Source organism: Ogataea parapolymorpha, chromosome VII (assembly GCF_000187245.1).
Source record: "Ogataea parapolymorpha DL-1 chromosome VII, whole genome shotgun sequence".
Lineage (NCBI taxonomy): Eukaryota > Fungi > Ascomycota > Pichiomycetes > Pichiales > Pichiaceae > Ogataea > Ogataea parapolymorpha.
The window spans coordinates 1,389,004-1,413,272 of NC_027860.1; the positions used below are offsets into that span (position 1 = coordinate 1,389,004).

General features: G+C 45.6%; 12 protein-coding genes across 12 annotated transcripts; 5 read left to right on the plus strand and 7 right to left on the minus strand.

Moving 5' to 3' along the window:
• Nucleotides 1–25: 25 nt before the first annotated feature.
• On the minus strand, nt 26–1,882 carry HPODL_03175 (Protein ZDS1; the record flags this gene model as incomplete). The annotated part of the gene is made up of 1 exon (XM_014077511.1): nt 26–1,882. The coding sequence occupies one exon, from the start codon at nt 1,880–1,882 to the stop codon at nt 26–28; it is 1,857 nt and encodes a 618-aa protein (XP_013932986.1).
• Nucleotides 1,883–2,204: 322 nt separating this feature from the next.
• Nucleotides 2,205–3,239, plus strand: HPODL_03176 (Homoserine kinase; the record flags this gene model as incomplete). Its single annotated transcript, XM_014077512.1, has 1 exon — nt 2,205–3,239. One exon carries the CDS (start codon nt 2,205–2,207, stop codon nt 3,237–3,239), a length of 1,035 nt encoding a protein of 344 aa, XP_013932987.1.
• A 30-nt stretch (nt 3,240–3,269) lies between these two features.
• HPODL_03177 (V-type proton ATPase subunit c'') lies at nt 3,270–3,863 on the minus strand (the record flags this gene model as incomplete). Its single annotated transcript, XM_014077513.1, has 1 exon — nt 3,270–3,863. The coding sequence occupies one exon, from the start codon at nt 3,861–3,863 to the stop codon at nt 3,270–3,272; it is 594 nt and encodes a 197-aa protein (XP_013932988.1).
• A 163-nt stretch (nt 3,864–4,026) lies between these two features.
• HPODL_03178 (S-methyl-5'-thioadenosine phosphorylase) lies at nt 4,027–4,968 on the plus strand (the record flags this gene model as incomplete). Its single annotated transcript, XM_014077514.1, has 1 exon — nt 4,027–4,968. The coding sequence occupies one exon, from the start codon at nt 4,027–4,029 to the stop codon at nt 4,966–4,968; it is 942 nt and encodes a 313-aa protein (XP_013932989.1).
• A 93-nt stretch (nt 4,969–5,061) lies between these two features.
• Nucleotides 5,062–6,249, plus strand: HPODL_03179 (uncharacterized protein; the record flags this gene model as incomplete). Its single annotated transcript, XM_014077515.1, has 1 exon — nt 5,062–6,249. The coding sequence occupies one exon, from the start codon at nt 5,062–5,064 to the stop codon at nt 6,247–6,249; it is 1,188 nt and encodes a 395-aa protein (XP_013932990.1).
• A 35-nt stretch (nt 6,250–6,284) lies between these two features.
• Nucleotides 6,285–6,950, minus strand: HPODL_03180 (CDP-diacylglycerol--inositol 3-phosphatidyltransferase; the record flags this gene model as incomplete). The annotated part of the gene is made up of 1 exon (XM_014077516.1): nt 6,285–6,950. The coding sequence occupies one exon, from the start codon at nt 6,948–6,950 to the stop codon at nt 6,285–6,287; it is 666 nt and encodes a 221-aa protein (XP_013932991.1).
• A 325-nt stretch (nt 6,951–7,275) lies between these two features.
• Nucleotides 7,276–9,807, minus strand: HPODL_03181 (DNA replication licensing factor MCM2; the record flags this gene model as incomplete). Its single annotated transcript, XM_014077517.1, has 1 exon — nt 7,276–9,807. One exon carries the CDS (start codon nt 9,805–9,807, stop codon nt 7,276–7,278), a length of 2,532 nt encoding a protein of 843 aa, XP_013932992.1.
• Nucleotides 9,808–10,442: 635 nt separating this feature from the next.
• HPODL_03182 (Chitin synthase D) lies at nt 10,443–13,760 on the plus strand (the record flags this gene model as incomplete). Its single annotated transcript, XM_014077518.1, has 1 exon — nt 10,443–13,760. The coding sequence occupies one exon, from the start codon at nt 10,443–10,445 to the stop codon at nt 13,758–13,760; it is 3,318 nt and encodes a 1,105-aa protein (XP_013932993.1).
• A 19-nt stretch (nt 13,761–13,779) lies between these two features.
• HPODL_03183 (Protein MON2) lies at nt 13,780–18,594 on the minus strand (the record flags this gene model as incomplete). Its single annotated transcript, XM_014077519.1, has 1 exon — nt 13,780–18,594. The coding sequence occupies one exon, from the start codon at nt 18,592–18,594 to the stop codon at nt 13,780–13,782; it is 4,815 nt and encodes a 1,604-aa protein (XP_013932994.1).
• Nucleotides 18,595–18,665: 71 nt separating this feature from the next.
• On the plus strand, nt 18,666–19,781 carry HPODL_03184 (tRNA pseudouridine synthase 4; the record flags this gene model as incomplete). The annotated part of the gene is made up of 1 exon (XM_014077520.1): nt 18,666–19,781. One exon carries the CDS (start codon nt 18,666–18,668, stop codon nt 19,779–19,781), a length of 1,116 nt encoding a protein of 371 aa, XP_013932995.1.
• Nucleotide 19,782: 1 nt separating this feature from the next.
• Nucleotides 19,783–21,222, minus strand: HPODL_03185 (Stretch-activated cation channel MID1; the record flags this gene model as incomplete). Its single annotated transcript, XM_014077521.1, has 1 exon — nt 19,783–21,222. The coding sequence occupies one exon, from the start codon at nt 21,220–21,222 to the stop codon at nt 19,783–19,785; it is 1,440 nt and encodes a 479-aa protein (XP_013932996.1).
• A 22-nt stretch (nt 21,223–21,244) lies between these two features.
• HPODL_03186 (Alanine--tRNA ligase) lies at nt 21,245–24,172 on the minus strand (the record flags this gene model as incomplete). The annotated part of the gene is made up of 1 exon (XM_014077522.1): nt 21,245–24,172. The coding sequence occupies one exon, from the start codon at nt 24,170–24,172 to the stop codon at nt 21,245–21,247; it is 2,928 nt and encodes a 975-aa protein (XP_013932997.1).
• Between the last annotated feature and the right edge of the window lie 97 nt (nt 24,173–24,269).

A 24,269-nucleotide genomic window follows, 5' to 3' on the forward strand; every position in this document is an offset into this window, starting at 1 on the left:
TTATCATGCCTAATAAATATGCCATTCAATGTTCATAAACTACCTCCTCAGTATACCCCCCGTAAACGTCGTCAAAAGCATACTCCTCAACTGGTTCTACGAAATTGTCTTCCTCCACAGGTTGGGCATATGTTTCCTCCTGCTGTTGCAAGAATAGAGTGTGGTTGACCAAGTTGAGGTAAGCATACATGAAGTTACTCAACAATACTTGTTGGCAAAGAGGCCTCTTTGGGTCTGATAGCTTCAGATGGCTCAATCGATAAACAGCGCGCTCCACATGTATTGGAAAGCGATGGCTCAACATCACCAATGTAGAAGGAGATATAGGGGGCAAGGGAAAGCCAAAGGCAGAGTCAGTCATTTGGAGAGGCTGGTTGGGCTTTGTGTTGCGTCTCTGAGACATCAACGTTTGCTTAATGTTCTCAGAGACCGCGTCAAGGGGAGGTTCTGGTATAGGAGGAGCATGTTGCTGTAATGCTGGACGTGGTTGTTTAACAACGTGCTCCGGCTGCGGCTCTTCTTTTTTCTTCCTCAAATTCAGTATTCGCTTATCCGTGATACTTTCATTATCCGAATCAGAGAGGGTTTCTGGTGGAGCCGACTTCTCTGTCGATTTAGGTTTATCCTTCTTGAGCTTGAAAAATCCACTCAGGCTTTTCTTCTCTTTTTCTTGTTCACGAGGAGGTGACGGGAAAGGAGACTCTACAGTTTGAATGGACACCACGTCAGAAGCCGTGCCATGTCTGTTGCGTGAGTGGTTTGGAGGAGACCGCTCTTTTTCTTTTTTCTCCTTGTCCTTATTGCCGCTGAGCCAAGTCCAGCTTGACTTTCTGCTAGTTTTTTGTTCAATAGGTTTTTCTGGGGTTTGAGGCGGCGATTTCACGGGCGGAGCTGTCTGGACAGGCTGCTCTTTGGGTAAAGGAGGTAGTGGTGAGTTCTTCTCCACAGGAAGTGGAGGAAGAGAGCTTGTAGGTGCCTTTGATGAAGCGGGCGGCAGGATTTCTGGCGAGACGGTTGCGGAAGTTGGAGCAGCCAAGATGGCAGCCTTTGAACTATGAGTATGCGGGAGAGTCTTTGATTTAGTATGATCTGGAGATGCCGAGGGTGAAGAGTTGGCTAGAATATGTGGTGATTGAGGCGTGGCTCGCGATGATCGAGAACCCCTCCTATATGTTGTCCATTTTGATCTCTTCAGTTGTGTTCCAGGCAAATCAAGCTCCGAGTCAACGCTGGACGCAGATGACTTGCGCGAAAGCGAGGACACAGTGTCAAAATTTTCTTTAAGTTTCCAGGACGACGAGGAAAGGGTCCGGGCAAGCGTGACTGCGTCCGTGTCGTCAAGTCCAGCCATCTGGGAAAGTGACTCCAACTCCTTTGTGAGCTGCTTGATAGACGGCTTCCTGTGGAGGCCAGCATCGGTTCTGTTAAGCTCCGCAGGCTTTTCCAAGTCGGTCTGGGAGTCACGGGTTTCGTGAGAAAGAGAAGAACGCGACGACGCGGAACGTTGTAGTTTGGACGTGATCTCGTCGACTGTGGCCTGAACGTGTTTTCGGAATTTCTCCGGAGCTAGCTGGGGATGTGCCGTGGCCGGCACCCACATGAACTTGTTGGCATCTGGCAATATGTGATCCTGATCCAGTTCATCGTCGATCGGTGTTTGATTCTCCTTATCGTTGTGTATGTCTATTATATCAAAGTCCAGTTTCTCCGACTCGCTATAAGGTAGGTCTGGATCGTAGCTTAGGTTGTTGCCAATAGAGAGTCGTTTCAGGGCTTTCACGGCGTTGATCTCCTGTTCAACGGCATGCGAGGCGGCCAAGAGCTCCTCGTGCGTTGACTTTCTGGATCCTTTTGTTCCTGTAGGCGATTTATGTGGTTCCATGTTCGAAGTTAGCAGAATACAATGAACATAAGAGAAGGAATGACAGAAGTTGGAGGTTCAGCGTGGATCTGGAATAACTTTGCAGAAACAAATAAACAAATACAACAAAAATTTGTCTGCCAGTTTGCAGACGATAAGCCGAGCGGGCATAATGCTGGACCCTTGGGACGCGTCTAACAAAATAAAAGCCAGTCGTAGAGTACAACAATACAAATATATACGGAATATACAAGAAATGAGAGTTGTAGTGGGATAACTCGTTGGATCAGCCGGACCGTGTCTCACCTGCTATAGGTGGAGCCTGAAAATTTTTTCATCAACTATGGCTAAAACCATTATCCGTGTTCCAGCGTCGTCGGCAAATATAGGTCCTGGGTTTGATGTCCTGGGAATAGGGCTCAACCTGTTCCTCATACTGGAGCTAGAGGTCGATCCGCTCTTGGCGAGCACCGATAAATTTAATTGTTCAATCTCGTACGAGGGAGAAGGTAGTGAGAACGTTCCTTTGACTTCCGATCGCAACCTCATCACCAAAACCGCGCTTTTTGTGCTCCGTTGCAATGGCATTAACCAGTTCCCAAAAACCACGAAAATACACGTCAAAAACCCCATTCCCTTGGGCAGAGGCCTGGGATCGTCCGGCGCGGCTGTTGTGGCTGGTGTGATGCTGGCCAACCAGGTCGGAAAGCTGGGATTCTCAAAACAGAGATGTCTCGACTACTGTTTGATGATTGAGCGCCATCCAGACAACATCACTGCCGCGATGATTGGTGGTTTCACCGGCTCCTATCTCAGAAAACTTACCGACTGTGAGGTCGCTCTTGTGCACCAGCCACTAGACGAGATGCTCGCGCCACATGCACCGGCCATCCAGGCTCCTCTCGATATTGGAACCCACGTCAAGTACAACTGGAACCCAGCCATCAAATGTATCGCCATCATCCCGCAATTTGAAGTGCCTACCTCTGAAAGCCGCCAGGTGCTTCCCACGGAGTACTCGAGACCTGACGTGATTTTCAATCTGCAACGTCTGGCTGTGCTCACCACCGCAGTTGGAGCAGAAAAACCTGATCCACAAGTGATCTATAACTCGATGCAGGACAAGTTGCACCAGCCATACCGCAAGGTGTTGATCCCAGGACTCACGGAGATATTGTCTGGTTTCACGCCGCAAAGCCACGCCGGTCTTTTGGGTATCTGTCTGAGTGGTGCGGGACCTACCATTTTATGCCTTGCTACCAACAACTTCGAGCGGATCGCTGACGACATTATTGTTAGATTCAAGAAAGAGGGTGTCACCTGTGTGTGGAAACTCCTCGAACCTGCTGTCGAGGGTGCTACCGTGGAAAACTTATAGACATATAGATCTTAACGTGCCTGAATTTCACTATGTAAAGTCAGTGGCCTTACCTGCCATCAACAGGCCGACAATGAGTCCAAAAAGCCCCAACACGGAACCAAAAATCTCAATGACCAGGATTTTCACAAACAAACTTGAGTCTGCAGCGTCCGAGATAGCTGCTGTAGATCCAGTCACACCGACTGCCACTCCGCAAATGAGGTTGCTCAGTCCCACCGTCAGTCCTGCCCAGAACAACGAGTATCCTGTGTATAAATTCTCTTTGGTGAACAGTGAAGCCGTGTCAACGGCAGTGAGTTTGGATGAGAACACAATGGCCATGATCAAACCGTAAATGGCCACAACCTCACAGAAAATAATCGAGATTAAGTTCTTCGTGGTGATGCGAGGAGCCTTCACACCTGCTCCAAGAATAGAAGAACCCGTAATGAAGATGCCCCAGGCCGCTCCAACGACAGAGAACCCAATGCATGAGCCTATTCCAATCGTGGCCCACATATATGGCGATATGGACTCCAGGTACTCTCCAACGTTGAAAGCCTCACCGGAGCCATTGAACAGCATGTAGCCACCAACAACTAGCGCGGCCGTCAGCGAGAGGTAGGATGCGGACGCAGACATTGGAATAAGAGCGGTGCCAAAAGTTGTTGTGCTGTATGGCGGAAATTTGAAGCGTAGAAAAAAGACTCGATCGTCCGGTCGATCGGCGCTGCTCGAAAAATTCAATCCCACATGATAAGTAATATTTTTTGTAGATTCGTCAATTCGTTATTAGATTTTGTTCATGACTCTTCCTGCCGAATTCCATGAGCCTGTCAGGCTGGCTTTTATAGGAGGCACAGGCCTTTACCATTTGGAGACTTTGACGCCAGTTGCCAAACTGACCATCTCGACTCCATGGGGCTTCCCTTCCTCTCCCATCACCATCTCTAAGACCAAAGATGGGTTTCCAATTGCGTTTTTGGCAAGACACGGCCCTCACCACGACCTGTTGCCTTCTGATGTTCCCAACAGAGCCAATATTGCCGCCTTGAAAAAACTCGGTGTCAATACAATTGTGGCTTTCAGTGCTGTCGGATCTCTTCAGCAACACATTAAACCTCGCGATTTTGTTATCCCGAACCAAGTTATCGATAGAACCAAAGGAATTCGTCCTTCTACCTTCTTTGAGCGCGGATTTGTTGCTCATGCGATGTTTGGAGAACCTTTTGATCCAATACTTAATAAGGTTATTTCCGAATCCTGTCAAGAAGTTCTGGAGGGCGAAGATGTGAAATTGCACACCAAGGAAACTGAAAAAGATGACCTGACATTAATCTGTATGGAAGGTCCAGCATTCTCAACGAGAGCCGAGTCCAAACTCTACAAGAGCTGGGGAGGATCTGTGATTAACATGTCCTGTATTCCTGAGTCGAAGCTTGCTAGAGAAGCCGAGATCGCTTATCAAATGATCTGTATGTCAACCGACTACGATGCTTGGAACGACAATGAAGAGCCTGTCACTGTAGAGACGGTTGTGGGAAACCTATCTGCCAACAGTGCCAATGCTCACCGGGTGGCAGAGAAACTGGTCGAGGTGTTGGAGCCTAAGATCAAATCTGGCGAAATTGGTCTCAACTACCAACACAGCATGAAGTTTTCTGTCAGCACCAAGAAGGACGGCCAGGACAAGCGCTTGTTGGAGAAAATGCACTACCTGTTCCCTGGATACTGGCCTCTTCACTAACTAGATTCCTGAACTTAGAATTTGATTACATAATACACTCTGGTGTAAATTTTGATACATTTTCTCACCTGGATAATTTATTATTTACTTTCGATGTCGTTTCTTACGCCCACGGCTTCATCTATCAATGGATCATACTATACACCAGATGAAGACACCTTTTTGCAGACAAGGCGGAGAATCAGTTTTTCTAATCGAGGCACGTTAAACTCGTCCACTCCTGTTGGATCTGCGCATTTTACACCATCTCCCAGAAAACCGATCCCAGCGTTGTCTCCAAGCAAGTCCGCTGGCATACCCAATACCCCAATCAAACCGTTACTTTCATCTCCATTTAAAGTTCCTCAGAGCACTAAACCGTTAATATCTTCAACTCCTTTAGCGGGACCAAATACTCCTGTCAAGGGGCCCATGTCGCCTCTTTTGCGCAAGAAATTCCAACAGCAGTTTCCCGGCACTCCTCAGCTGTCTGAGAAGCAATCGCCACAATCAATCAACAGCAACATTTATCAGCGATCGATATTCAAGCCAAGGCACAAGTCACCTTTGAAAGAGAGCTCAAACCTGCCAACACAAGAGAAACCAGCTCAAGTCGAACCAAAGGATGAAAGCGAGTTGCAAAGTCCCTACGTTGAGCTTGCTTTGAGTAGAATAGTCAATCGCGACGCCGAAATTCGCACAGTGATAATAAACACCCTAATGATGCTACTGTACCGGTTTCTTGTGGCCGTGATTGTTCTGCTGAATGTGAAGTTTAGGCTTCGTGATGGGACATCGCTATTCCCTGCTGTCCTCAGCCAATATTCGAGTTATGTGAATCGCACAGTTTACGGAATCCTGCTGTTCAACATCGGTGTGAGCTCGCTGCGGCTGATGAAACCTCAGGACAAATGTCTAGATCTGCCTTTGACTAGTCGCCAGCGCAAGTTGCTTGGTCTTCCGCTCGTTAACGGGATGAACGTTCAGGAAGAGCTCGAGGTTGATCGGTCGGAGCACAAAATTTTGCCGAGTAGCCCAACCAAGGACATCGCGGACACGTCGCTACTAGCGCTTGATATCTCAAGATCATTTGCGAATATGAACATCTCACAGACAGAGAAATCGCCGGTTACACTTGTTTCCGAAACGCCTCAGGAGAGGATTCGCAAACAGCTACTTTCGAGGGACAACGGGCCTGCGTCGCCACAGGCTCGTTTCAAAAAACCCTCGAGCAAATTCTTATACGATACTGCCTCTGCGGGGGGATTCGACATCAACAATTCCGACGTGTCGTTCTATTAGAGTTGAATAGAAAGAAAATAATTGATTAACTTGTACTAAGAATTTTTCAGGTTGTATGTTTGTGCGTCTTGTTGGGCGAGAGTAGTACAGGCTTGCATGAGCTGGATCACATTGGTGACCTGCTTGAAAAACCAGACAGGTGCAGACACATAAATAAGGAATCTTGGGAACGAAATACCAATCAAAGGTAAAGCTCTAAAGTTATAGTAGTCGAGGTAAAGGGCCATGTAGAAGAGCTCGTTCAGGGCACAAACCAGGAATAGGACTATGCGGTTTTCGTAGTACAATTTGAGAAGAACGTTTGTGTCTTTTTTCATGGATTTGTGGCTCTTGGATCCGCTGGTGATACTGGCGTACATGTGAAGATAATGTGAGGCCAGGTCTAAAGAGATGAGCATTTGCCATAGGATGAACCAATTGGGATACAGCCTAGTCAAAAACACGATCAGCGAACACGTCGAGCAACGGTCGGTCACCATGTCCAAAACCGCACCAAAGGTGGTGCTCTGGTCCAGTTTTCTGGCCGCGTATCCATCAAAAGCATCCAGCAAACAGGAGGTCGAGTAAAGCACCCACATGGTGAATTTCGGATGGTTTTGCATTGTGAAAAGCGACGCAATCAGTGTCACCACGCGAACATAACCTATTATGTTCGGAATAAACCGAAAAATGTGCGATGGAGTGTACACTTTTTGGGCCATTAAAATGTTGTAGATAAACTAGATTTACCAAATTTTTTCAGCTTTTACGCGGAGCGAAAAAATGAGCTCTACCAGAGACAATGCCGCGCGTCTCCGACCAGCTGCCGGAGACCAGCGGCCGCCCTTGCTGGAGTGCCCGTCATGTTCGGCAGTATTCGAAAGCAGCATAGAGCTTGAAAAGCATTTGAATCGCGGTTCCGCTCGCTCCCATGACGGGGTCGAGCATTTACGACGACTAGCTGGAAACAGAAACGATTTTGACCAATTACTACGTGAAGTTACGCAGGCCGCTGAAAAATAACAATTCCATTACCACTATATATTCTCACGCCCTCTGTGGCAGAGTGTATTTCATAAATCTGCGTTGCAACTGTTTCCGAATGCTCACCTTCTGCGCACCCACGAAACTGTCAATGGTGACCTTAATGGCCCGGTCAAGGTCTGAACTCGAAACGTACTCGCTCAGCCGCATTTTAGCAAACGATTCTGCAATCCTCAAAATACTTTCCAAATGTCTCACAGTAATCGGGAACGAGCCGGTCGTATTACTCTCTCTTCTCAAATCGGCATAAACACGCGAAACCTTGTCCATGTCCATCTGGTTCAATTTTGGATGCACCCTTGTTCTTGCGTAGTGGATATATTTCACCAGGAACTCCTGCTTTATTGGAGAGATCTCCTGCTCTTTTTCGCGTTCCCCGTCCTCTTCGGCTGGATGGGACCGCATGTGCGAATCAATGACAAATCCTGCAAGTCTCTCATCGGCCTCTGGATGCACAAGATCGCGAACAACACAGAGAATATCGAATCTCGACAAGATTGGCTCGGTTAAATTCACATTTTGCAGCAAGTTCAAAGTCGAGTTGTATCGACCACCAATAGGATTTGCTGCCGCAATGATGGAGCATCGGGCCTGCAGAGTGGTCACAATACCAGCCTTGGAAATGGAAATCGATTGCTGTTCCATCGCCTCGTGAATCGACGTACGATCCTGGTCGTTCATCTTGTCGAACTCATCAATAAGACAGACACCCTTATCTGCTAAAACCAACGCACCTCCCTCTAAAGTCCACTCTCTAGTGATTGTGTCCTTTCTCACGGAAGCGGTCAGACCGACAGCAGATGCACCTTGGCCGGTGGCGAAGACCGCTCGATGTGCTGTTTTCTCGACGTACTTGAGAATTTGCGATTTTGCAGTACCAGGGTCACCAAGAAGAAGAACGTTGATATCTCCACGAATAGAGTGTTTGCCGTTGACATCTTTAGGAACACCACCGAACAACGAGCAGGCAACGGCAGTTTTGATGTCTTTGTGTCCGTAGATGGAAGGTGCAATGGAGGCGATGATTTTGTCAATGATTCCGCGCTCTCTGCTCAGTTGACGAATTTTCTTCTCTTCCTCCTCGGTCCATTGGAAGGGCGAGAGACCGCCTTCAATCAAAGAACCGTCCGACACTCCTTTGGCCGCCCCCTCTCTCCGCCTGATAGCGTTAGCCTCAATCACAGTAGTGAAAACTGGGAAGCCGTTTTTCGCGTTGAGTGTACCATCGTATGAGTTTTTGTAAATACCGGTCACCTCAATCTCCTCTCCAGGCTTGGCAACGTCAACAAGATCCCACAGCAAAATAACCTCCTTATGGCGAGGCAGCCTTCCAGCAGGAACAGATCCGGGAGCCTCTTGCAGGGTAATTCTTTGATAGTTTCTGTATAATGTTTTTTCCGTGTTCATTCTGAACGGTCCACGAGATTGGCAGTTGGTGCAGAACGTGACACGAACTTCCTGGTTTGAGTCCTGGAAAAACGGTCCCAGCACAGCATCACACTTGAGACAGTTAAACTTGACATACTTCAGCTGCGGGAACACACCTGTTCTTCTTGTGACAACACCACTGACACGAACGAGGGAGTTCAAATTAGCCTCTCTGAGCTCTCTCAGGTTGTTAATAGTTGGGTAATCAGCAATCCGGACATGAATCTCAGAGTGGATCTGGCTGTAGTCCGGATAGTGCAGCTCGGTGGCCTCCATGGCGACCACATCAAAAATCTTTAAAATCTCTTCTGGACAGGTAGTGAGGAACAGGGCCAGAATAGCCTTCGAGTGTAGCAAGTGCACGTATGAAACTTCAAGACTCTCGCTGTTGATCTGACCAAGCGTCCGAATTCGACTTCCATACACAGACCGACCCTGTTCGTCAGTGAATTCCAGCAAGAACGATTTCAGTTCTCTGGCAATCGATCTAGTGACGTTTGGCATAACCACCCATTCAAGGATGGAAGGAGCCTTAACTTCGGCCAGAGCCTCCAGACTCAGCTCCTCTGTCAAAGGATCCATGTCATCCAGGTAATCCTCGGGATCTTCATCGTACCTATGCCTTCTACGCCGTCTCTGGATAGGCAAACCGTACTCATCTCTTGGCACATCATTGTCCATAGCGTCATCAAGATCCAAGTTAGCACCTCGCACCAGCTGATCACGCTGATTGAGCATCTGGTCGACGCGTCTCCTTTCTGCAGCAGACAACTCTTCATACTCCTGGTCATCGAGATCAGCCTCTTCGTATGTGTCCTGTTCGGGATTGGCGACGTAGTCGCGCTCCATCGCGTCGCCAATCAGATCCACGCCGGTTTGCTCTTCCAACTGCTCTTCCAAATCATCCACATCATTGAAATATTCGCGTTCTTCTTCTTCCTCTTCATCGTCGAAAGGGAGACCAGGGGAAGAAGGCATGTGTCGAGGAGACGATCCGGCTGACGAGCCAGCGCCAGCTGGTGAAGACGGCATCACAGGACCCGTGCCGACCTCCTCATCGCTCTCATCGTCGATAATCGTTCTCTTTCTTGGACTACGTCTGGACATGGTGGAAGGAAAAGAGTTTTTTTGATTGAAACATTTGCGGCGCGATCCTGCCTTTTTGGGATAATTACTGACGCGAAAGTAAGTTATTAAGATTTTTAGGGTTAATTGGGAGATTTTTTTAGGGCTGCGAACTAAACCCAGAATCTCAATTTTCGCGGAGGCTTAGTTGGACGACAAAACAACACAAAGAATTACCCATTTTCTGTTCTTTCTACTCCGACAACATGATAACATGCTGTAGCCGAATCACCGTTTTGCCTTTAATTGAGTAGGCACATAAACTGCAGATTTTGAAGACAAGTCAAATGTCTGCCTGTGGCTGCTCGCGCCCAAATTTGACCCATTCCTGATCTCACACAAAAAATTCCCTAATTTTTTCTCCCTTTTTCAAGATTACCGCTAGGAACATGGATAAACAGACCCACTTTCGGCGATATACCATTGGTAGTTCCGATCGCGGTATACTGGATCCCGAAAGCCAGCGCGTAGGACGGAAACGATCTCTCGTTAGAAGGGAACGTTCCGTTCGTTACAAGAAAGGAGGGCAGATCAATAGAGCGTCGTCACTTCGCTCTTTCGATCATCTCCACGATACGAAACCTCTTCGCAGATCTTCGCTCACGCATTCATTCACCCTGGATACATTGTCTCAACAGAATGGGGACCGACTTATCCAAGACCTAGAGAAAAGAAACAGAGGCATTTCTTATGCACCTCCAACTGATGTCCTGACAGCATTGGCAGAAAAGTCGGAGAGCGATGCCCTGGATCCAATTGGTGAAGAGCCTGATCTATTGAGGAATGCGCTCCCTCAATTCAAACATCTAGAAACAGATCCCAAAATCACTTCTTACTGGAAAATGTACTGCTATGCCATGACTTTTTGGGCTCCACCGCCATTACTATCGTTTTTCGGTTTTAAAACGAAAGAACGACAATACGCTTGGAGAGAGAAAATTGCTCTGATTTCTATCATTCTTTGCACTGGCTCCATTATTGCTTTTCTCACCTTTGGCTTTACAAGGACCACTTGCACGGGTCTCCGAATGAGACTTAGACCCTCTGACATTACCACCGGGTACCTGGTGATTAATGGGCGGGCTTACGCTCTAGACCATTCATCTCACCCGGCAGCAGTGGGAATAGAGGCAGCTAGCAATATTCTGTACCCTCCAGTCAATGCAGGGGGTAAGGACGCAACGTTTTTGTTCCAAAATGTTAATGGGAACTGCAAAGGACTGATTGTTCCAAAGAAAAACTGCACCATTCCACACACAGATACCGAACTTGCATGGTACATGCCATGCAAACTGCTAAACCTTGATGGCTCCAGCAAACCTAATTTCACTCAAACGCACTACAACGGATATGCGTGTCATACCTCTGCAAAATCGAGACAGAGCTTTTACAGACTAGACATTCAAGGCGATGTCTACTATACATGGGAATCAATAACAAAAGGCTCACGAAACCTTGTTGTCTACAATGGATATGTTTTGGACATGGGGCTTTTGGATTGGTTGCAAAAAGATGATCTAGATTATCCAGAATTATTTGATAAGCTAAAGAATGATCCAACCATGAAAGGTCATGACTTGTCTTTACTCCTAACTGAGCCACACGAGCGACAGGCTGCTAATTGCTTGATTGAAATATTGAAGGTTGGGGTTGTCGACGTTGACACCATCGGCTGCATCGCCGCTACGATAGTTCTGTATGTCTCTCTGGTATTTGTTTTGTCAATTGTCATTGCAAAGTTCATTGTGGCCTGCTATTTCAAATGGTGCGTGGCAAGGAAACAAGGAGCATCAGTAACCGCCATCAATAATTCTGCACAGCGAAATACTTCTATCGAAGAGTGGGTCGAAGATCCCAACTCTACTGCTCCAATCTCTACCGTTCCGATCAAGCGAAGGGCCAACTATTACGCAAAAGGGATCAGAAGCAAGAATTTAAACTTTTCTAGGGGAAAAGATTCATTAGGGCTCACTGAAAATGATTCAAAGCCTGTCTCAATCCAGGATTACCGTCCCAAATATCTTACAATGACTACTGAGGCGTTTATTCTCACCAGCCGCGCGAAAAAAGGCAAGATGCACTCCAAATTGACATTCCAAGAGTGCTGGGGTGGAGACTCTTTGACCCAAAAAAGTCTATTTCTGGGAACTGAAGATAGCGACATTCATACATTGGGACCTGATTTGATAGCGCCAGATGCTATTTGCCAGCCTCCTATCAGCTGGGAGCCATTTGGTTACCCTCTAGTTCATACCATGTGTCTGGTAACCTGCTATTCCGAGGATGAAGAAGGGATAAGGACTACTTTAGACTCTCTGGCTACGACAGACTATCCCAACTCGCACAAACTCATTGTCGTGATTTGCGATGGAATCATCACTGGAGCAGGGAATGATCGATCAACCCCAGATATTTGTTTAGATCTAATGACTGGCTTTGTTGTTCCGAAGGAAGATGTCAAGCCTTACTCTTACGTGTCGGTCGCTCAAGGTTCGAAACGACATAACATGGCCAAAGTTTACTCTGGATTCTATAAATACAATGATGCAACGGTACCTCCCGAAAAACAGCAGAAGAACCCTATTTTGTTAGTTGTTAAGTGCGGAACACCTTCAGAGGCGAACAGCGCCAAACCTGGTAACCGCGGAAAGAGAGATTCGCAAATCATACTGATGTCTTTCCTCCAAAAGGTCACATTCAACGATCGAATGACGGAGCTGGAGTTTGAGATGATGCGAGCCATATGGCAGGTCACCGGACTAATGGCCAATTGGTACGAAATTGTATTGATGGTCGATGCAGACACGCTCGTTTATACCGACTCCCTTACCCACATGAATGCAGAAATGGTCAAGAATCCAGACGTCATGGGACTATGTGGAGAAACAAAGATATCCAACAAGACCCAGTCTTGGGTGACCGCAATCCAAGTTTTTGAGTATTACATTTCTCATCATCAGTCCAAGGCATTTGAGTCTGTTTTTGGTACTGTGACATGTCTTCCTGGTTGCTTTTGCATGTATCGAATCAAGACACCCAAGGATTTGAATGTATGGGTTCCCATCCTGGCTAATTCCGATATCGTGGAGAAGTACTCCGAGAATGTTCTTGACAGTCTTCACAAGAAAAATCTTCTTTTACTGGGTGAAGACAGATACTTGTCTTCGTTAATGCTTCGCACATTTCCCAGACGAAAGCAAGTGTTTGTTCCAAAAGCAGCATGTAAAACCGTTGTTCCAGAAAAATTCAGCGTTCTTCTCTCTCAGCGAAGAAGATGGATCAACTCGACGGTTCACAATCTGATGGAGTTGGTACTCGTGAAAGATCTTTGTGGAACGTTCTGTTTCTCAATGAATTTCATCATCGCAGTGGAGCTCGTAGGAACCTTGGTTTTGCCTGCTTCCATCACGTTCACACTTTATATCATCGTCATTTCCCTTGTTACCACACCAACCCCTGTGATGTCTTTGATCCTTATGGCCATTATATTTGGACTACCGGGGGTATTAATCATTGTTACAATTTCAGACTTGACATACATTTTGTGGATGTTTGTGTACTTTTTGTCCCTACCCATATGGAACTTTGTGCTCCCTGCATATGCTTTCTGGAAATTCGATGACTTCAGTTGGGGAGATACGAGAAAACTGCAAGGGGGTGACAAGGGAGCCCACGATAACAAGAATGGTGAATTTGATGGGTCATCAATTGTCCAAATGACATGGAGAGATTATGAGCGCGTCAGGTTAGGATTGGGAGCCAAACACACCATTCCCACGGTATACAACCCTGCCAGCTTACAGAGTACCTTTCAAGAGCAAACTCCATCAAATTTCATACTGGTTGAAGATTCAACATCTGACCTACCAGAAACATCCCGTGATCCAACCACCCAAACTTACTCGTCCTACAAAACTGCGCCTTCGAATTCATGATATATATAATAGAGCGAAGCTAGTGATCCCTGCCTAGTTTCAAAGTGAGTTTTTGCATAAGCTGGTTCGTATCTGTCTTCACGGCTATAGCCTGCACGAGAAGAGGAAAAAGTGCCATCAACTTGTCATAGACTGGTTTCGGATCAGAAGAAGTGTCCAACACGTTGGTAATGGTCATAAGACCATTGAGGACAATATTTATTTCGGTTTGCTGAATTCTTGGAACTGGTTGTTTGTAAACAAGTCTCTCGTCGCTTAGTAGTTTGCGAAGGGCAAAAGCACATCGCGAAATAAAGTATGGTAGACACTTCTCGAACAATGAATTATTTTCCCGAGGAATCGAAAACTCAATCAGGTCCTGCAAACAAGTCTTGGCAAGTCTGAGTCTAGGTAACTTGGACAGCTCCGCAGTGGAACCATAAACAAGATTCAGATCGTAATTGCACAATTTTTGAGCGACCTCTGATGGAGACTTTGAGGATTCCAGTATCGAATTCTCAATGTCATCCAAGGCGTAAAGAAAAGATGAAGTCCACACCGTGACAATGAACTCCTCAACTTCAAGCTTTGAGGATAAGGGACTTTCAGAGTAAAGTGGCACCAAACAACTCTTCATTTGTTGATATTTCTCCAAATCAAAGGACTCGGAATCCTGATCTTCAGAAGTTGAATAGCTAAATGATGTTTTGAACGTTTGAATTAGTAACTGGCTCAATTGTGGTTTAACTTCATCCTTCACTTTGTCCGAGTGTGTTAACAGGAGAGAGACTTGTGTGCTCAAATTGACAAGAATGTTCATGCTCTCCATCCACAGGTAATCGCCGTTGCACTGAAACTCGGGATCTTTTGATTTTGATGGTTCTAAGAGTGCTTTGTAAGTTTTGATAATGCAGCGGTCGTTCAAAAATGGTGTCAGGTCTGGAATGCGCTCCAAATGCTGTTTCAAGAGCTGCAAAGCCTCGTGACTTGCGGCTATAAATGTGGGGATTTTAGAAACTCTCGCTCCTAATTTTTTCTGAATCAGATCCCTGGTCGAAAAAGGAAGAATAACAATTAAATTTAGTTGTTGGATCAGCAGCGACTCATACTTGATATCATCAAACGATAAACTGGCAAGAGTATCTATCACCTGTTTTTGAAGTTCTGTGCATTTGTTATTGTCCTTTTGTGTTCCAGTCAAAATTGGATATCTGATACAGGAGTTAAGCAATGTTAGAATGTGCTCAAACTTTGCTAAAGTCAGCACCGGCTTTAGGACTTTGAACAGGTCAGAAAATGATGCAATGAACGCCGATAGTGAGGTCTGATAGAGCGAATCATCTGACAAATTGTAAGAAATCTGGAAACCAGCCCAGAACTCGTACAAAATTTCCACTAGCTCTTGTGGTGGTTGAGATTGGAAACTAGTCACTATGTGAGAAAACGCTTTGAATACTTGTAAATTGATTTCAGTCCAGTTCGAATCAACATTGATCATTTTGGAAAAAAAACTCAACAATCCCCTCCAATATACTATACTTGATTCACTCGAGTAATCAAAGTATTGGCTGAAAAGTTTGCTTAGGCCATTCACAATTAGGGTAAAGCTTTCTACCCATTCAACAGACAATTCTTCCGCTGGTTCGATTGACATAATGACCGGGCTCAAGGTAATATCATAGATTAGCTTCCAGGAAGGAGAAAGTGGCCCGTACGAATCTATGACGTTGAAGAAAGTCTGAATTGAGCCATTTCTGACTTGCGTTCTAGGATCCGAGATCGTTTTGGACAATTGCAAAATGAGGTAAAGCCACAATCCTTTGTACTTATCGATATCTGGCGCTTGCGCTAGAGAGTCAAAATCAATGAATTTTTCCAGTGGCTCTTGAGAGTCAATAACATTCTCAATTCTTGAAGAACTAACATCCTCAGATTCAATTTTTTCTTTCAGATGATCACTAATAAGCCAGAAATAGCTAATAGAATTGAAAGAAATGTTGAGGTCAAATTTCTGAGTCACAAAGTTGTAGAGACAATCAATGATGACCTTTATTTGGTTTCCTGCAATGCTTTGCAACACTGTATCTAAAATCACTTTTAAGGTCTCGAATGTCGAGCGAAGCACAGAGGTAATAATATCGCCCACTGCTTTCTCCTTCAACATGCCATCATCCATGTTGCTTATTATTTCAAAAGGGCTATTGAGCATTTGAGTAACCACGTCCCAATGATGTGATATAAGCATGCCATATTGGTCAACGATGTCTTTCAATGTATTCAACGTGAGCAGCTGAACTTCTATCTCACAATTCGTCACTAGGATTTCTTCAGAGATCGGTAATTTGGCGAAATTGTCAATGAAGTCGTTCAATGCATTGAGGATTTTATTTTCAGTCTCATTCCTGATGGTCTCTGAATCGGAATTGAACCCCGCCACGGCGACATTTTTAACAATGGTACTGAAATTTCGAGCAACTAGTATGCGGAGAGAGTCTTCTAATGACCTGTCTTTTGCGGTAGAAATACTGAACTCGCTAATACATTGCCAGTTCTGATTTGATTCAACAAGAAATTTAATGGGATTTATTTCGCAAATGTCGGTGAGCTTGTTGATAAAGAAGCTTTTGTTTAGGATGGAAGGCTCAAGTTTTCCATCATTCACCGGTTTGGTTCCCTTTCGATCTTCATTTGTAGGCGATGATTTCAGAACCATGGATGACAAACGCATCAAAGATCTGACTATGGAATAAAAAACCTCTTTCGATTGGGAATTCAAACTTTCCCGGAGCTTCTTCAGCGAGGACTCCACATGTGCAAGGTCTTGATCGTTAAGCAAGGTGGGCATTGGCGAAATTTCCTTTATATTGATGTCTGAAGGCCCGTCAAGATAGTAGCTAACCCACTGAAGGGTAATGAAGATGATGTCCCAGTTATCATCCAGAACCGCACCCAATGATGTTGCCAAACTCAGAAGAACCCTCAAACACATAATTTGGCGTGAATTAATGTTTCTGCTGTACAGCTGTAAAGGCTCTGTCTCAGAAGAGGTACTTGCCATGTTTGAAACAGCATTTCCAATAGTGGAGCTGATGGTTCCAACTATAGACTCACCGAATGACAGGAATTTGTTTTGACGACCCTCTTTGCCCGTTAACTTTAAGGTAGAGATTGCAAAAAAATTAAGGATTTCGTTCCTTATTTCTTTCAACGACAATATACCTGACGCATGGCACAGTTTCTGCAAAGATCTGACAACTTTGGAAAAAAGATCCGAATCTATTGTCGAATACAAGAAGATCTTGTGCAACTCTAATAGATCCTTTGAATTGGAAAGCAGCATCACACTCAAGCAAGCATATTGCAGTTGCTTCGACTTGTCGGAGAAAGTAGTCTCGTTTAAAAATGAAACAGTCTCTCCTTCGGAGGCCAAATCAAGAGTAGCTTTGCAGATACCTTCGCAAAAGCTTATGATTATCTGACAAACCAAATAGCAGGAATATGTTTCTGGTACGTGTGGAGGGTCGGCTTTATCGAGTGAATCAATGTAGGAAAACTTGATCGCAGATTTGGCGATCGATATACCAACCTTTTTCTCTTCTGCCTGACGAATGGTGGCAGGTGCAGAGCTGGTCATTGGTTTCTTCGACTTGGATGAACTGGCTTCTTGGACAGGGCCAGAGTTTGCTGCAGAGCTAAAAGGAGCCTGAATCAGATCACCTGTATTAAGTATCTGTTTATGCTCGCTCACAATTTCAAGACATGCTTTAAATAAGTCAGCAAATACCTTTTTTCGCTCTTCTTCTTGGTTATTATCGTATTCAGTGAATATTTTGCTGACTAGTTCGAAGTTTTTGAATATGGCACGGTATATTTCCAGAGACAAAATGCGTTTCCAAACAGGCGTAGCAGATTCTTTCGTTAATATGTGATTCAAAAGTGAAAGCGTGACTTCAGACTCAATTTTAAGAACTTCAAATTGTTCTTGGATTAAAAGCGAGATCAAGCGCGATACACGGACCATCACTGTGAAATCTTTGCTTGAAGACAGAAAACGCAGCAAGATTGGGGCCACGCGAAGTCTTAGTAAATGAGCGAGTTCCTCGTGCTCCAGAAACGTTTGTCGATTGTTCTTAACTATGCTTTCCAGTAACTCGAAACCAAAATCCTCGGTAATATAATTCGTTTTCAAGAACGCTGGCTTGTGGTGCTCGATTAGAGTGCAAAGGTCGTTGACAATTCGTTGTGCATCATACGCGCAAGGACCAACTTTCCTTGTTTCTTGAGTGCTTATCGGGACATCATATAAGGCTTCCTGGCATCCCTTTTGATCTTCATCGTGAACCTTCTCAAACACTAAATTCACTAATTGTAGAAACGTGGCTTGCGCGGTGTTGACAACGGCACCCATCCGGTTCGTACTTTGCAAGGACGAGCATACCAATAGCAACTTGGAAAGCGATTCGTCATTAATGAACATTGAGTATGCTTGGAAGAAGGAGGGCAGCAATTGCAGGATCTTGAGTTGTATATCTATCGCGGAATGAGTGGACTCCAATAGAGCGTCGATTACTAAATCCACTTTTGTTGCAGGTAAACTGTGTGTGGGAATTAGCCTGCTGAAACATTGAAGGGCGATTCCCGTAAGTTTGGCATTTTTGGATTGGCAAGCAAGAAGGAAGGGATTAATGAAGTCAGGATTTTGGGAAAGCGATGTTAGAAAAGCCCTTTCGTCTTTTCCCTGTCCAGATTTGAGAGTCTCAAGCGACTTGTCAGCCGCGTGGCGAATGTCCGTGTTCTTACGTTTGGTCTCTGCTACCAATGCAGCCAAATCGGCGCTCAGCAGCTGAATTGACATAACGATGGTAGTGAACAAGTAGTAAATAAGCAGGAAAAAACAATTAAAAAATATTTTATACTGAAAAGTCTATGTATCGTCGTACCCTTATGGACGGAATATTTGCAATAAACAAACCTTCAGGGGTCACCTCCAGCAACTTTCTTACTCGTGTGAACAAGATATTTAATGAGTCTGAGGTTTTCAAGCCCGCACTTGATGAAATCAAAAAAGAGCTCCATAGAACTCAGCCTAAGGGTTATAAGAAAAAGCTTCGCCAACTTAAAGTGAAAATGGGCCACGGTGGTACTTTGGACCCTCTAGCGTCCGGAGTACTGATTGTTGGTGTTGGATCTGGTACTAAGAAGCTGGGAGGCTACTTGAATGGCTCTGTCAAAGTTTATGAAGCGGAAGCACTCTTTGGCGGATCGACAACAACTGGAGACTCCGAAGGACAATTGTTGACAATTAGCGGAGTAGATCATATCACAAAAGAGAAAGTGGAATTGTTGAAGAAGATGTTTGTTGGTCATTTACAGCAGACTCCGCCAATTTTCAGTGCATTAAAAATGGAAGGAATGCCGCTCTATGAGTATGCGAGACGCGGTCTACCTCTTCCCCGCAAGATCGAGCCAAGAGAAGTTCAGGTGTATGAGCTTGATTTGAAAGATGACTGTCTCAGCACAGACCATCCATATGAATTTCTCAAGAGTGAGGTCGACGAAGACGGAACGGCACTTGTTGACAAGCTGAGCGGAAATCCAACATTGAATGATCACAAAGTGTCTTTTTCAAAAGAGTACATGGAACTATGTGATCACGATGAATCATTGAGTCGCGAATGTGAGCCTTTGAGAACCGTGAAGGAGTTCCCTGATGGATTTAAAGCACCACTGCTTCATTTCACATCTAAGGTTTCCTCGGGAACATATATAAGGTCTTTGATCAGTGATATGGGGCGTGCTGTTGGCTCGTCAGCGTACATGGTGAAGCTTATTCGTCGGAATCAAGCCGAATGGGACTTGGAAAAAAATGTCTTTGATATAGAGGATTTTGAGCAAGATGCCAAAATTTGGGGCCCCGTGCTCGGCAAAGTCTTCAAAGAAGGGGCTTCTGTGAATGTGAAGGAAGAGCTCGCGGCACTAGGCATGGATAGAAAACTTCAAGAGCACGAACAGGAATCCAAACGTGTCAAGGTGGAAGATTAGGTCATAACAGGATAGCTAGACACATTATTAACAGAATCCACGGAACACGAAGAATTCTGGAGCCTGCGCTGGTGTATTGGAAGGTGAAAGAGTTGCATGCAAGGTAGGTGTCTCCGTCATCAAGGTATTTATCGTCTCCATAGCTCTTTTTGATCAAGGCCGATGTTGCAGGGCACTTGAATCCAAAATCGGGCGGACAATCTCGAACAATTGCCTGGCAGATATTCAGGCAAGGAAGCACCTCATAGTAGCTCAAAGGTGGCTTGATCGTCTGGGCAATGAAATCTGTTCTTCCTTCTGATTCATTGTACAGCTTGTACAACGGAGCATCTAATGTAGAACATCTGGGAATGGTCACTGCACACAGCCATTGCCGATATGAGTGTCTGCAATCATCGCATGTCACGATAGGTGAGTATCTTGCGTCCAGTTCGGTGTCGCAGGGTATTTGTTGCAGGGCGTAGTCGAAGTTCACGTACAGAGACGAGGAGTAGTTATCATATAAGGCTGCAAGCTGGTCGACCGTCTGAGCTCCTTCAACCAGTGCGGCAGATGCCGGAACCGCGTATGCCACATCCTTGCAGAATTCCAGGTTGTGGATGATCTTGCACGCTTGCGAGTCGCGCAAAGTGAAGTTAAAGCGTTGGTGAACAAGAGTCACGTCGCTTCCAAAGAGATGTTCTGCGAATGTCGCAAAATAGGTGCTGTTTCTTTGTAGTCCGGTGATCTGAATGAGGTTGCGGTCTCCCGTGACCGTGCTGTTGTTGATCAGCTGTGTCAACACCTTGCTGGTGTAATTTGCATCGCTATACAACGAGAGCACAAATTCAGTGTGTGGATTCGACCACAAATCCGCGCCACTCAATAAAACACTCTCGTCGTCCACATCAACCACAGAAATGAGGGTCTCTCCCGTGTAATTGAAGTAAATCGATCCGGTAGATATTTCCATCGTATAGGCCCATTCTTCATTATCCTTGCACTGGCCGCAGCCACTAGACATCAGCCGTGCAAACATGAAGGGGTGCATGTTGACCTGGGTATCGTTCAAAGTGAGAACGGCCTCAAAGTTCCTGAACTCGACCCTCTTGGTATCCTCAATATCTGTCAGATCATCGTCAAAGTCGTAATAAAGCACCAACCCTTCGTCGCTGCTCCGCCAAGACGGCGGTCTGGAATCGATGGTAATTTTTAGTGTGACGTTGCTAGTGGCAATCTTCGTATCAAACGCGAAAGCGTAGGTTTGCGACTCGTTGAAGCCAATCGATGAAGTAACGGATTGCATTCCATACAAATCCTGTGTCGGCAGACTGCGCTCCACATTCCTCTCAAATAGATTGTCTGGTGTAAACTGGCCAGGAACATCGATCTCATATTGCGAAATATCAAGTCCTTGTGCACGGACCACCGCGCACAGGAGCACCAGATATATCAAAAACATGAATGATTTAATTAATTCCGTCTTACATAATCAATTTAGACTCAAGCAGTTTCTCGACAGCAGAGATGGCCTTGTCAATCTGGGCAGCCTCGGTTCCCATTCCTTGGCAAACATTGCCCTTGCCTCCGGCTTTTCCACCAATGTAGGAGGCTGCAACATTGGCGACCTCAGTTGCCTGAACTTTGCCCAAGTGCTCATCGCTGATGTAGACACCCTGAGCAACACGAGCGTCATCTTTCTGACCAGTAATCAGGAACAAAGACTTTTCCTTGTTCTCTTTCTTGATCATGTTGATCGTCTCGGTGATTATCTTTGCATTTGCAGAAATGTCAATGTGTTTCACAAGGAACGGAGCGTCCTCGTGCTCTGCAAAGAACTCTTTCACAGCGTCGAGAGCTTTCTTTGTATCTGCTTTCTGTCTGGCTTTGACCTCATCTTTCACAGCCTTGTCTATCTTGGCAAACTTGTCCTTCAATTGAGCCTTCTGTAAAACGCTGATAGAAAGCTGGCCCAGTTTGGTGCTGGTCTCCTTCAGCTTCTTCTCCTTGGCCTCCCCGAACGGCATTTTCTCAATGGCGTCCAGCTGCTCATCAAACTCCTTGGCAATGCGTTGAACCTCATGGGCTTCAGTGCCAGTCACAGCGACAATACGTCTGATACCTTTGGCAATTCCACTCTCCTCAACAATCACAAGCTCCTTGATATCGGAGGTCTTGGCGACGTGGGTTCCACCACAGAACTCAACGGAATAGTCATACCACTCCTTGTTATCAGGTTTTGCCAGTAGCTCCTCGACAGGAACACCAATAGAAACAACTCTAACAGGGTCTGGGTAGGTCTCTCCGAATACTGCTCTAAGTCCGTAAATCGACTTAGCAACATTCAAAGCGACTGGCTTCGAATACACAGGCATGCTGTCTTTGATGATCTTGTTACAAATGGCCTCAATCTTCTCCAATTGTTCTAGTGTAACTGCTGCCTTATTGGAGAAGTCAAAACGCAGCTTCTCAGCAGCAACAAGAGAGCCCTTCTGGTCGACACCGTCGCCCAGAATCTCTCTTAGAGCAAGGTTTAGAATATGAGTGCCCGTGTGGTTGTTTCTAATTGGCCATCTTCTAAGTTCGTCGTATCCTGCAATCACTTGGTCGCCCACTGAAAACTTTCCCTCAACAACATGGCCGGTGTGGAGAACGTATCCAGCATAAGACTGCACGTTTTCGACCTCGAACTCAGCGACACCATCAATGACAATCTTACCGGTGTCATATTCCTGACCTCCTTGTTCAGCATAAAATGGCGTCTTTTCCAGCAAGACACCAAGCTGTTGACCAGCTTCTGTGCCCTCGGTGGAGCCAAGAAGCTCCTTTCCGTTATAAATACCAACAATCTTGGTCTTAATGTCCTGGTTCCCGTACTTGTAACTGTCGTCGGTCACAGGAATATCCTTATTGCTGTCCAAGGCACCAAGTATATGGACGTCAAGCTTCAACAAGGTCTTACCAGACTTGCTGCCACCAGCCTTGGAAGCTTCTAAAGAAGCCAATCTAGCTTTCTCAAATCCTTCCTCATCAATATTCAGCCCAGCCTCTTCCGCCATCAGTCTCGTCAAGTCAACAGGGAAACCATAGGTATCATAAAGTCTCCAGACGTCCCTTCCAGCCAAAGTTTGTTCAGGAGTCTTAGAAGCAATGATGGCGTATTGCTCGAACAACTTCTCGCCACGGTCAAGTGTACGCGCAAAAGAAGCTTCTTCCTCGTCGAGAATTTCGAAAATGGTGTCCGTGTTGGTGGCCACCTCCGGGAAAATATCCTTCACCTGCTCAATTAAAGTTGGTGCCAATTGGGAGAAAAACTTTCCGATAGGGTAGTTCATGTACTTTCTCACATATCTGGCACCTCTTCTAAGGATTCTTCTCAAAACGTAACCTCTTCCCTCGTTGTTAGGAACACCCCCATCAGCAAGAGCAAAAGTTAAAGTACGCACGTGGTCTGCCAGGACTCTGTACGCTGTATCAATACCGTCGAGATCATCCTTACCAAACTTTCCAGAATATGGTCTGACGCCAGTGATCTCTTGGATCTTGGAGAACAGGGGTTGGAACACATCGGTATCATAATTTGATCTCACATTTTGCAGAACGGAAACAAGTCTCTCAAATCCCATACCGGTATCAACGTGCTTGGCCGGCAGGGGCTTCAATGATCCATCCTGCTCTCTATTGAACTGAATGAACACATTGTTCCAGATCTCCAAAACGTCTGGATCGTCCTGGTTAACAAGTGATGCGGCATTTCTACCACCAATACGATCGTAGTGTATCTCAGAACATGGCCCGCAAGGGCCCTGGTCGCCCATTTCCCAAAAGTTGTCCTTGGCATTTCCTGGCAGAATGTGGTCATCTGCAACACCAACATCCTTCCAATACTGCTTGGCTTCCAGATCTGGTTCCAAACCATTGGCTGCGTCACCTTCAAAATATGTCACGTAAAGTCTGTCTTTGTTAAGGCCGTACACGTTGGTGAGGAGGTCCCAGGAGTATTGGATGGCCTCCTTCTTGAAGTAGTCGCCAAACGACCAGTTACCCAACATTTCAAAAAACGTGTGGTGGTAGGAGTCTCTTCCGACGTCCTCGAGGTCGTTGTGTTTTCCACCGGCTCTGATACACTTTTGCGAATTCACGGCCCTCTTCAAAGAGGCAAAAGAGGAAGAAGGATCCACGGTACCTAAAAAGATAGGCTTATATTGATTCATACCGGCATTCGCGAATAAGAGAGTAGGATCATCATGGGGGATCACAGAGGACGAGGAAACAAAAGTGTGACCTCTATCTTTGAAGTAGTCAAGAAACGTATTTCTGACCTTAGTGGCAGTCCATTGTTGCGACATCTTGCGTATTTGTTGTGTTGCTCTAGGTTTCAGTGTATGACGCTGGAAACAGCAAATGTTCATACACTTCGGATGAAACAAAAGACAAGATAAAGTTTGCCGTCGATGGTGAAATAAAAATCTTTTGATATGTTTTAGCCTGTCGGCGCGACGATTTATT